Raw genomic sequence first — 12,121 nt, 5'->3', positions numbered from 1 at the left:
TCATGCTAAATCACACAAAAAAGGAGTCAGAGACGAACATGAATTACGATTACAGTGGTTCAAAATGTTGCTGGCTGGTCAAAATCAAAAGCACATTAACTGTATACAGGGTGTTTATAAAGTACTTAGATGAACTTTAAAGGGCTAATCTGTGATTAATTGTAAGATAAAAAGTTCATATGCACATGGATCCCTATCACTATGGTTCTTGAGATTCATGGCTTAGAATTTTTTTTGTTACTTTGATTATATTTTTGGTCAACAACATGTCAATTTGACGAAATTCTGGACACTGCGAGTATCAGTGATGAGAAACTCAAATATTTACTTAGTTTTTTGTTTATTGCTAGAGGGCGCTACATGGAATGTTATACCTGGGTTTAAATGACCATAAAAATATTTATACACTGTATGTGGCGTTTTCTAACATTAAACAAAACACAAAGTAAATATTTGAGTGTTTTATCACCGATACTCGCAGTATCCAGAATTTCAGCAAATTAACATGTTACTGAACAAAAATATAAGCTAAACATCAAACAAACAAAATTTTTTGGAGCTCTCTATCGCGAGAACTAAACCAATACAGACACGTTGTTCATATCAACTTTTCATTTTAAAATTTGTCGAAGATTCACCCTTTAAAGTTTGTAGAAGTAATTGATAAACACCCAGTGTATAGAGGATGTACCACATTCAATGTTACAGTCACTTTTGTGACAACCCCTGTAGATAGTCAAAATATTCATACCAAAAGGTGTAGGGCACTTTCAGAGCTGCATGAAGCATAATAATTTTTGTATACCGGGTGCGTTAAAAATGAGTTACGGGCATATATTTTGTTTTTTCAACCGCCTGAATAATTGTGAATTTTCCGATTTTCGCTTCAATTCTAGATACTTTTCGTAGAAGGCTCATATGGTCCACAACCGACGATTCACCAATTATAACAATATTTTTATTTGTATAAGGGTACTTCAATTAGAAGAGGATATATACTCCTTCTACAAAATGATTTTCCATTACTGCATGAGGACATTCTCTGGAAAGGCAGAATAATGTTGTGGTGGCAGCAAGATGGTGCACCTGACCACAATTCTAGGAGGATCACAGAATTTCTAGAAGCAATGTACGAAAATAAGTTAATTGCCACCAAAGGATCCTCTAAGTAGCCAGCGCACAGCCTCGATTTGACTTCCCTTGACTTTTTCTTGGGGGACTATCTAAAAGATGCTGTGTATTTTTCCTAACCTCGAAATTTAGAAGGTTTAAAAACAAGGATGCGAACGGTTTGGACACAGGTTTTTCCTGTTATGATTAATGATATATTATCATACATAACCCTTTAATATTATCATTAACTGTTCTTAATAATTAAAGGCAGATATACATACATGCGTAACCCAGAGTAATAGATTCTAGGCTCGTCCGCGTTAATTCTTGCCACTAAAACAGTGGTGTAAATTACAAATTTTAATGCGCAAATAAGTTTAGTTCAGTATTTTTAGATTTTAAATTGAGAAATTTTAATTGGTTTTATATTTTAAACCAGTACTGAATTTTGCTGTCAACGTGCTATTTCTTGGGTATTTGAGGGCCCATTCCATGAGTAGAAATTTTTATGCCGATCAGATATTTGATCTCGACTACTGGGACCAAACAGAAGAGATCCACGTTATCATTCAAAAACAAAGCATATCCATTATGCTGTCAAGAAAATAAACACAATTAGTTTCTAATTACTGTTATCTACTAAAATCTATTTCATTATTCTTGTCTTTATTTAAACGCAACGTTCGATCGAGAAATCCCAGTTGTACCTGAATGGAGGAACCCGAAAGGGAAAAACCTGATAATGGTGAAAAGGAGGACGAGTTAACTGTGAATTGTTTACCTAAGGAGGAATTACATCTGCGCCAATGAACTTGGGTAGAGAATATAAAGTGTCTATATGAATATACGGGGAAAAATATTCATATCTCTAGGAGTCTTCCAATGGTGGTAACAAGCATGTTTCATTGCGAAATTAAATCATTTGATGATAGATACGTTTAGGTTCAGAAAATTCTGAAGAGGAGGTGAGTAAACGTTGAACAAATTTCTCCATATTTTATACTTCGTTGGTCAGCTTTATTTTTGGTTTAAAAATCACAATGGGCTTAAACTCTACTGCATACAAACTCAAATAAAATACCACTCCAAATATTAAAAACCACTCACTTCCCGTACTAATCAAATGGTAATTATATCCTCCACTATCTTCAGTCCATTTGGTAATATCATCCCCTATTACAAAATTTTAAGTAACAAGTAATTTAAGTACAATATCCCACCTGTAAAATAGGTGAAAGACATCACTCCAAACACTAAAGTTAGAATTAAAGCCGTGGTTATTATCCCCAGTACCACGGCCCTAAGGGTGTTCAGCCCTTTAGATCCCAATAAGGGATATATTTTGAAAGAAATATATGTCTGAAACACTTACCATCTTACTTTCTTTAATAATTATAAAACATGTAAGAAAACTCACCTGAATTACCAACACAAACCACCCGAATCCGAACGCTGTGGCCGCCCCTACGACGTGAGTAGCGAAGAAGGGTTTAACTTGGAAACACCCCAAAGTAAACACCCCCACTACAGACAAAAAAGTGCAGTAAAACGACACCCTGTGTATCCTGCTCAATTTTGACTGTAATTTCTCCCCATTGTTTCTATCAAGGATGTCTTTGACTTGTCGATACCTTATGTAGAAGGTCAAGAGCACTGCAGTAAAATTTAGTGCCAGTAGGGGAGTAATAGAGTGGAGAAGATGGTAAGTACCTACTTAGAAGGGCTCCGAAGCCCAGCATAAAGGAAAATATGCTTCTTTCCAAGGACCATACTCCTGTGTCGCTGACGTAAGGCAAGATTGCGGATACGTGACCCTTGGCCACTGAAAGGGTATATCTGTGGAAAGTACAAGTGAAAGATGGTCGGATTTTCGAGAGACAGTTAAGTGTGAATTTGCGTTAACTAGCTTAAGCCCTAGAGAATATTTCAAGAAAACAAACTCTTGAAAAAAAAAATGTATCCACCATATTGTCAAGAAGAGAAATATAAAAATATATTTAATAATTTCTAATTCCCTCTAGTCATTCAGAACAAATTAATAATGTTCAGTCTTTATCTAGCAACACTCAATAAATAACGACAAGAATATGATCTGGGGTAGTGGACATATTATAGATGTGGTAGATTTGTTTCCCTCTGCGTGGTGACACTAACGAATTGGGGGCAATTGCAAACTTCACGGGACAAAATAAGTTTCCGAATTTTTGCCTAACGTAATTTTAAATTTGAATTTACTTACGTCACAATGAAAGTCACAGGGTACAGGACCCCTTGGATGATCGGCAACAGGTAGCAATACTTGAAGGCCATAACTCACTAGAAGAATATTCAACTGCAAATGAAATCACTTGCTTCAAAATGCGTCCTGAACAAAGATGAATGATTAAATCATAGGTATTAATGTTTTTCGATTCAACTATAATTGCTCTAATTAAATACCGCTGCAATTTGTTTTTTAATTGAAAGTTTGATGAATTTTATGAACGGCATAAGAGGGTCGATACCATGCGAAAAAACGCTACTAAACATCTTTCGTTAATCGTGAATGTAGTAGACAATTGGCTTTAAGTAGAGAAACATCAAGCCGAACTTATTAAGCAGTACTTATAAGGCAGTATCTCATCAGATAAGCGACTTACGTGATGGCAATTTTTTCTGGATGGAATTGACTGCAATGGAAGTTGGTATAGACTATCTTTCTCTTGAACTAAATCTGTATTAAAGTAGCTAAAGCGCAGATTACAAAACTAATTAGGAAGATTCCTGTTATTAGTCTAATTGTTATTAACAATTCGGTTGCTTTTCATGTGGGTAAACAACCCACCAGGAGATTATTAGTGCGCACCCAACCGCATTAGTGACCTTCCAGGTTTTATTTAGAATCCTTGAACATATAAGTGATATTTCCACGAATGTAATCATAATGTAAATAATTCTGTCAAAAACTTTGCCTGGGTGTTACCCCGGTTTGTATTCAAATTGAGGCATGTGTGAAAGTTTATACCGACAATTTGGTTGCCGGTAATAATTTAGCATTCTGAAGACAAAAATGTAGTAATAGCGGCTCAACTTTCCCACTACGTGCCGTATGGTACTGACAAAAAAATCTTTATTTCATTCAATCGATGTGTAGCTTTGAGTGACTTTTCTACATCAATTACCTCGGCAACAACGAGCATAAACAATTATACAGTACAAATTCAGTGGATGTGCGAAGGGCAAGAAAACAGGACCCCCTTAAAAGTGCTTTCAGGGGGTCTTTTCCGGGTAATTTTATTGTTCTCTAGATATTTATAAGTGACCTGGTAAAACTATCTCTTGTCTAGCTAGAACTGTTCAGTTCAAATTTAGTGCTTCAAGGAAGTTTTTCACATGCAGGTAAGGTTTATACTTCGCAACATCAACCAGGTTTAATGGGAAATCAGTTACGTAAATGGATGCAAGAAGCCAATAATAATGCCAAAATTAATTGTAATTTTTCTTTTACCGATTATTGATTTTATTGATTGTTTTACTGAAACATCCCGTATCAAAAACTCATTTATGCATGGTCCAGTCGAAACTTTGTAGTCACTGAGACCAAGAGCGTTGAGCAAAATATTGGGCGATTGTATCCAGATTTGATTTTCTTTCTCCTCGAAGAAATCCCTCGTCTCTCTTCAAACGTGCTAAATACAGCGGAGTAAATAAAGATAGAGTAGTCGTCCGTAGATCTACCTCGGTGTAATGGATGACACAGATACAGTGGTGGTAAGCGAGTTATATCACAACAATTTGCTTAATAATTAAATAATAAGAAACTGCGTAGTGTTTACTACCATCTAGAACTGGCGATTAGAAAACGTATTACCCCTAATTGCGATTTAATATTAAGTTCATAATGTTCTGGAAGCCTTATGCATGGTCAGCATATATTTTAATATAAATAGGGAAAAACGTAGATTTAGGGATGATAATATTTGTAACAGTATTGTTAGTTACATTTTGTGTTGTTTCTTGTAAAATAAATTTAAAAAAAATAGTTTGGCTGAACCTCAAACTTAACTAGCGTGAGTTTTGGCAGGAAAAAAGATGTTTTCCTTGGCCCTACACTTCGGCACTGTAGTCGAATTATTGAGTGCGTTTTAGTTTGCAATATTTAATTGGGCTATTAAAATGTTATACCGTACGGCCATAATTTGCAAACCCCCCGGCAAGTTTTAAAAGTGTGTTTATTTCTTTAACAGCCAAAAGCAGCATTGAATAAAACGAAAAATACTATACCTTGACGTTTGTTTATTTATTTAAATCTTGCTTACGTCACGGGTGACGCAAATGGCCGTTTTTTTTTTAATCGAGACATGAACCAAACGACATCTCAAGTTAAAGGCCTTTTAATGGTGTTTTGCAATTCAAAATCCACAAGAAAAACTAATCGGTAGATCAGTTTTTGAGAAAAACCAGTATAAATTTGGTAAAAAAACGCTACACCAATTCAGTTAAATATGTAAATAATGTAAAAAACTAGTTGTTTCCAATTTTGTGGCCAGAAACGGTCTTTTTATTTAACAGAGATACAATTTAGAGCCGCCCGGTATTTCTGAATGTTTATTGTGAGTGTACTGAATTAAATTTGTAAATATTTTATCGAACTTGATGGAAAATTTAAACCACTGGACAGCTTAAATAAAAAAAAACGTAACTCAGGGTCAATGAATCGATGAAAAATTTATTTTGAATCATCCTTTATCAAAAATTCCCTTATAAATTACCCGCCGAAATAGTTGTTGACTAATGGATGACACAGTGGCGGTTAGTGTAAATGGCGGCAGGCCAAAACAAGTTCGTTTCATGCAAATTTCAGTTTTATTAGAATTGAGTGGTTTGATTAGTTTTAATTCGAAAAATAGTACATATTTTATTTGGAAAATGTTATATTTCTGTATGTTTCCTTGCCGATGAATTCAGTTAAATTTGTAAATACTTTGTCATGTTTGATAAGAGAGCTAAAGCACTAGTTAGTTTAAGGAAGAAAAACGAACTTTTACGGATTTTTTTTAGCTTTTTATTCGATCTTTTTCGGGAAAACAATTGGGCACATAGTCCATACCATTAACGAAGGTCAACGACTATATTTCAGAAACAATAAATAGCAGAAGTTCAAAACGAGAATCTTATTAAGGAGTAGGATAAAAAAACACTTTAAAAATATTTTATTTATTGCAGTGTTGCCAGTTCTAATCGCAACCAGTCTCATCCTAGGATTTTTGACGCACAAGCTTTGTATCTGAGGTAAAATTTGCTCATCCGTTAGTCGTATTTTAAAAATTACTAATATAGTAATAACAATATAATAAATTTTTTATGTTTTTTCTTTTCAATTTCGCAATACCCAAATTATCTCCAAAACTACCCCCTTGTAAAAAACGAAAACCGTATATACAGGATGTACCAGTTTAACGTACAAATATTTTCACCATGGTTTCTACTAATGAAACTAACAAACACGTGTTTTTTATTTTTGTCCAAAATTCTTTAGTTTAAGTGCTAGGGCTCTTTAAATATGGGGCCCCACTTGGATAAAATAATTTATATTGGAAGAGCCCTTCGACGGATTGTCATGAAATTTGGTGTACAAACATTTTTCGATCGCAGCAGTTCACAAATAAAAAATGACATATACAGCTTTACCATAACATAGATATAAGGGCCGGACTTTGAATATAAGGGCCCATATTTATTTAACCGTTAAATATTTCGATCAAGTGATTACATTACTCGATTGTACCTTTCATTTAGAAACTTTTTTGTCTCTTGGAGATTTTTTGCAGAATGCGACGTTTTCTCACAGTAGTTATTTTAAAGCAATTCTTATCTTCCTCAGATTTGACCGTGTCTGCCTAAAGTAATTTATTGAATTATTTGAAACAAAATAACAAAGAAGAATGAAATTGCACACTAAAAATTGTTCAAAGTGACCACGAGGTTCTGGACCTTTTTTAAATGTTAAGGGTGATTCTTTTCTTGAGGTAGCACTCTCTGAATACTACTTTTTTGAATCATTAAGTCATGCTCGGCAGTTCTTAAACTAGTAATGTTATTATCCTCAAAGTAATTGATTATTTCTTGCTCATCATCTACCCCATGATGCTTAATATTATAATTTTCCCCTCATTGAGGAGCAAAACTACCAAATTCCCTCAACTTGATATGAACATTTGTAAACGTTCTTGCATTTGGAAGTCGCCAATTAGGAGATCGCTGATGGTAGAGAACTCTAGCTCTATGAGCATTTTGCCTGCATTCACCATAATTCAAGTGAATATCAGCATACTCGAGATCGCTAAACGGAAGAGCCATTATAAAACAAATAAAAATTAATTTTTATGTTATTTTATAATTAAATATGGCAATAATAGCATTAACGAGTAACACCTACTGCTAGTTGACCACAATGTGACAGAAAATGACAATCAGAATGATTTTTTTGACAGGGAGAGTGATGTGGCTATTCGAGCCATGGTCTACTTAATAACAACAAATTCCTGCAACAAAAAGGCGTAAAATTTGGAATCGCTACTACGAGAAAACTTCGCATTCTACGAAAAATCTCCAAGAGACAAAAAAGTTTCTAAATGAAAGGTACAATCGAGTAATGTAATCACTTGATCGAAATATTTAACGGTTAAATAAATATGGGCCCTTACATTCACAGTCCGGCCCTTATATTTACGTTATGGCAAAGCTGTATATGTCATTTTTTATTTGTGAACTGCTGCGATCGAAAAATGTTTTCATGACAATCCGTCGAAGGGCTCTTCCAACATAAATTGTTTTATCCAAGTGGGGCCCCACATTCAAAGAGCCCTAGAACTTAAACGAAAGAATTTTGGACAAAAATAAAAAATACGCGTTTGTTAGTTTCATTAGTGGAAACCATGGTGAAAATATTTGCACTTTGATCTGGGACACCCTGTATATCCCTCGGAGTCGAGAACGTTATTTGTTAAATACGCACGAGTCCTTATCTGCTGGAATACTCTTCAACAAACTGCATTACAAAGATATTTTATAAAATTTAATCTCTCGCAAAGAATCTAAAATTAAAAAAGTACCGTTTGATTTGCTACCATACCGAGTGTTTAGACTTAGTACGGGATCATATTCACATATCCCTGCAAGTGGCCCGCTCAAAGTATTGCAAAATTCAATAATCGTTCAGGAACAATCGCATTGGGTAAATTTAGCATTTTGCTTCATCTTGAGTTACGTTTTGTCTTTGTTCAAAGGCTCAAAACAAATAGAAGTAAATGTCCACTCCGGCGTAATTCCGACTGGAGTCAACACGCTCTAATGAATACCAGAAGCACAGTGGTGGCAAATGAGACTTTTTGCAGGAAAAACCCGCAGACTTTTTTTCCTTGATGTATGATTATTTGTTTCAGATGAAAATCCACTTCCCCAATAGCTCGTGATGAACAATTGCGAAGAATATGGTTAGACTACTGAAAGAATATGCCAAAACCGTCTTATTTGCTTTCATTATTTGGAACAATGCTGCCGCCCAGTTTTTCCGGAACCTGTTAGCAGACATGACAAAGGTTAATTATATATATGTACATATACATATATGTATATATATACATATATATATACATATATACATATATGAAAAATGAAACTATTTAGTCTAGGTATAATTCAAAAAGTGTGTCACTAATAATGTTCACATCCGTTTGCTGACCAGCACGTACATATATAATTACCAAACATAAGCGTAAGCTTATGCACGCCCCATAATAATATTCTGACCAGGGCGAAAGTCAAACAAAGAGATTTACTGATTGCAACATGCATAATTCATCTGTTATTTAGGAAAAAAAACCTCTTCAATAATAAGAGGAACGATTTCTAGATGACCTCAGGAAACTTCGTTATAAAATACCCTAGTAGGCCTTATGATCGGCTGCAAAGGCCTTTTCCGAAATCTATGCCCTTTCCGTGCAAAAATTCCACTCTTCATGGAATTGGGAGGTCCCTCATAAAGCCGACAAGTGTGCATAAACTGAGACCCGGGGATATTGACGTAATCGGGGCTTTGGGAGACTCTTTGGTGGCCGGGAATGGGGCCATGGAGGAATATGCGTTGGGGACCATGATTGAGAACCGTGGAGTTTCTTGGTGTATTGGTAAGAATGCATTTCCTGACTTGGACCGAGTTTTGCATAGACTTTTAACAGGGGGTGAAGGCACTTGGAGGGAGATCATGACTCTTCCAAACATCCTTAAGGAATTCAATCCAAACCTTAGAGGTTATTCGACAGGAACTGGGGAATTTTTGTCTGAAAATGCGAAGCTGAATGTAGCTTTTCCAGTGGCCGCCGGAGCGGACGCTTTAAGACAGGCAAAGATTCTGGTAAAAATCGTTAATGCCTATAGTATTATCCCAGCTACTATTATCTACGTTTTAAGGTCAACAAAATGAAATCGGACCCAAAAATCGACATTCAAGAAGATTGGAAGATGCTGACACTGTTCTTCGGTGCTAATGATATCTGCTCAGCCCAGTGCTACAACAAAGAAAGAGCTTCTGCCAAAAACCACGCCCGGAAACTTATGAAAGCCCTGGATTACCTCTACGAAAAGCTCCCCAGAACTTTTGTGAACTTGATTCCGGTTTTAGGTCAAAATTGAATTATTCCCAGCAACAATTGGGCAATATTTGGAATTTCAGATGTATCCGTGAGCGTTAGAATCAAACAAACCATGATGTGCCACGTCTTCCATCGTCTATTTTGCGCTTGCTTCCACGAGGGAGGAAACGAAATGGATACCATTACTGCGCTTACCAAGGACTATCAAAAAGCGGAGCAAGAGCTGGTTTGTTCGGCCTTTTAATGTCACTACTTATGCTAAGCTTTGTAATAGATTTTCAGTGGTAGATATGACCAAAAAGAAGATTTCACAGTGGTAATTCAACCTTTCATAAAACTCTTCAACGCCCCAGATGACCCGGCAAGGAAATTTAAGGAAGTCATTGATATATCCTACATTACCCATGACTGTTTTCATTTTTCACAGAAAGGGCATGCTTTAGGTGAGTTTTTCATTGAGATGTGCACCCGTAGTGTGCAATAAATCTGTTCTTTAGGTGCCAACATGCTCTGGAACAATTTATTACAACCAGTAGGGCTGAAGAGCCAAACAAAGCTCAAGTATGTTATGGAAAAGTTTGAATGCCCCAAACCAGAGGCACCCTATTTATTCACAAATAGGAATTCAAAGGAGTATCTGAGCGTTGGATGTCAATAAGTGATAAATTACCTCAGAATCAATAAAATAAAAGTTATTTTTAATGTTTTGTTGGGTTACATTAATTTTCTTGACAATTTGATGAACGCCTTTTTTCGTTTCTCCAATTTGGAGAGATAAAGCATTTGCAAATTTGGTGTAAAAGTTTTTCAACGATTTTTTTTATCACTATTACAGGATAGTTAAGGTTTATTAAAGCAGATAATGTAGCTAATTAAAAGTTGAGCCTTTTCAATATAATTTTAATTTCAAGGTGACAGTGTTTTTACCTCAGATATTAAATTAAGTTTGAATTACGGAAAAAAACTCATTTTAACTCCGTTTGCACAAGTTTTGACCTAGTCAAGGCAATTCATTTGAGGTAGTTTTTAAGCCAGTTGTTCCGCGAAGTGCCCAGAAATTGAAGGGTTAAATTAAGAAAATGGCAAAATGCTAATATCTCTCAATTATCGGGAATTTTCAGGAAAATTTCGGTTTCTTTGAACCTTTGTTTCGAATCTAACGAAATCGAACTTTTCGTGCCGTATTTGAGTACTGAAAAATTCAAAGACGATATTTGGGATGTTCTTTTAAAGGCAGTTACAAAAGTATGAATTAATGTGCTCGTTAAAGTTTAATCGGCCGATTCAGACGTGCCACACAACTGATTTTAATACGATATTGAAAACATAGAAGCTTTTGACTTGATAACACTTAATACCCAAAATAATCGAAGTCGAGGAAAAGTGGGTTTCTTCGTCTGCGAAACTTAGGGCTTCTCAAAATTGATTTGATTCAGTTTCACACCCGTTACGCCGGAAAATTTAATGTAAAATGGATCCACAGATATTGTCTCAGTTCGTTACTTAATGACTAAAAGATCATAAGCGAGCACAAGGAGGCTTCTACAGGGTGTTTCCTAACTACGTGTAAAAAATTTAAAGGCGTAATCCTCGACTGATTTTGAGTCAAAAATGTCTAATAAACATACGTCCGCAAATGCCTTGTTTCCAAGATACAGGGTGTTGAAGTGTGACAAGAAAAAGAGATTTTATTTCCAAAATGACTCAATTTGGGTGTTTGAATTTTAGAAAAGACAATTCCGGGGGTTCCGGGGTTTTCTTCAATACGTCTTAAGATTTCTTCCTCCACTTCTGGTGTTCGACGTGTTATTGGCTTTCCTCCTCCTGGAGTTTTCATAAGAGATCCTGTGTCACAAAGACGTTGAAAGAGGTTTTTAAAGGTTTGGTGGTTGGGAGCTTAGTGGTTTGGAAACCTTTCCATGTAAATGCGCCTCACACCATGCCAAACACTTACCATCAGCAAGGCCGTAAACAAAAACCATATTGACCATTTCTTGATTAGTGTAGTTAGGCATTTGAAAAATGTTCCAAACTGAGGTATAATCTGATTTTTGGGACACAGAACTAAATTATTTGACTTTAGAGAGTAAAACACCAAAATAACACTGACTATCTTGTTTATAGTAGTGGAAGTAGCAAAAAAAACTAACAATAAACAAGTTAGTAAATACCACCAAACCTTTAGAAACCTTTAAAACCTTTTTCAACGTCTTTCAGTCAACACCCTGTATCTAAGAAACAAGGCATTTGCGGACGTATGTTTATTAGACATTTTTGACTCAAAATCAGTCGAGGATTACGCCTTTAAATTTTTTACACGTAGTTAGGAAACACCCTGTATATTGACGAAATTGAAAACGTAATTTATTTGTAGA

At 35.4% G+C, this 12,121-nt stretch overlaps 2 protein-coding genes across 6 annotated transcripts; one reads left to right on the top strand and one right to left on the bottom strand.

Moving 5' to 3' along the window:
• Nucleotides 1–2,108: 2,108 nt before the first annotated feature.
• LOC136349138 (DNA damage-regulated autophagy modulator protein 2-like) lies at nucleotides 2,109–3,878 on the bottom strand. Of its 2 annotated transcripts, XM_066300492.1 has the most exons (6): nucleotides 3,753–3,878; nucleotides 3,353–3,445; nucleotides 2,828–2,949; nucleotides 2,531–2,766; nucleotides 2,334–2,472; nucleotides 2,109–2,286 (listed from the first exon to the last, which is right to left on the bottom strand). In XM_066300492.1, exons 2-6 carry the CDS (start codon nucleotides 3,421–3,423, stop codon nucleotides 2,111–2,113), a joined length of 744 nt encoding a protein of 247 aa, XP_066156589.1. In that variant the 5' UTR covers nucleotides 3,424–3,445; nucleotides 3,753–3,878; the 3' UTR covers nucleotides 2,109–2,110. The 2 variants fall into 2 exon arrangements, with proteins under 2 accessions (XP_066156589.1, XP_066156591.1); XM_066300494.1 differs by lacking the exon at nucleotides 3,753–3,878 and having other exon boundaries at nucleotides 2,531–2,637; nucleotides 3,353–3,668.
• Nucleotides 3,879–3,969: 91 nt separating this feature from the next.
• Nucleotides 3,970–10,453, top strand: LOC136349134 (phospholipase B1, membrane-associated-like). Of its 4 annotated transcripts, XM_066300481.1 has the most exons (10): nucleotides 3,970–4,380; nucleotides 4,444–4,491; nucleotides 6,319–6,384; nucleotides 8,538–8,693; nucleotides 9,008–9,281; nucleotides 9,333–9,508; nucleotides 9,565–9,775; nucleotides 9,827–9,972; nucleotides 10,021–10,189; nucleotides 10,244–10,453. In XM_066300481.1, the coding sequence occupies exons 4-10, from the start codon at nucleotides 8,586–8,588 to the stop codon at nucleotides 10,402–10,404; spliced, it is 1,245 nt and encodes a 414-aa protein (XP_066156578.1). In that variant the 5' UTR covers nucleotides 3,970–4,380; nucleotides 4,444–4,491; nucleotides 6,319–6,384; nucleotides 8,538–8,585; the 3' UTR covers nucleotides 10,405–10,453. The 4 variants fall into 4 exon arrangements, with proteins under 4 accessions (XP_066156578.1, XP_066156577.1, XP_066156576.1 ...); XM_066300480.1 differs by lacking the exon at nucleotides 6,319–6,384; XM_066300479.1 differs by lacking the exon at nucleotides 6,319–6,384 and having other exon boundaries at nucleotides 3,970–4,491.
• The last annotated feature ends 1,668 nt before the right edge of the window (nucleotides 10,454–12,121 follow it).

Source organism: Euwallacea fornicatus, chromosome 36 (genome assembly GCF_040115645.1).
Source record: "Euwallacea fornicatus isolate EFF26 chromosome 36, ASM4011564v1, whole genome shotgun sequence".
Taxonomy (NCBI): domain Eukaryota; kingdom Metazoa; phylum Arthropoda; class Insecta; order Coleoptera; family Curculionidae; genus Euwallacea; species Euwallacea fornicatus.
This window is presented reverse-complemented; position numbering and strand designations above follow the sequence as displayed.

Coding starts and splice junctions, on each gene's coding strand:
- LOC136349138 (XM_066300492.1), bottom strand. CDS start 3,423: ATGGCCTTCAAGTATTGCTACCTGTTGCCGATCATCCAAGGGGTCCTG. Junction 2,950..3,352: donor CCTGTGACTTTCATTGTGAC/GTAAGTAAATTC, acceptor TACTTTCCACAG/ATATACCCTTTCAGTGGCCA. Junction 2,473..2,530: donor GGTTTGTGTTGGTAATTCAG/GTGAGTTTTCTT, acceptor TAAGTGTTTCAG/ACATATATTTCTTTCAAAAT.
- LOC136349134 (XM_066300480.1), top strand. CDS start 8,586: ATGGTTAGACTACTGAAAGAATATGCCAAAACCGTCTTATTTGCTTTC. Junction 9,282..9,332: donor TGGAGTTTCTTGGTGTATTG/GTAAGAATGCAT, acceptor GACTTTTAACAG/GGGGTGAAGGCACTTGGAGG. Junction 9,776..9,826: donor GAACTTGATTCCGGTTTTAG/GTCAAAATTGAA, acceptor TTGGAATTTCAG/ATGTATCCGTGAGCGTTAGA.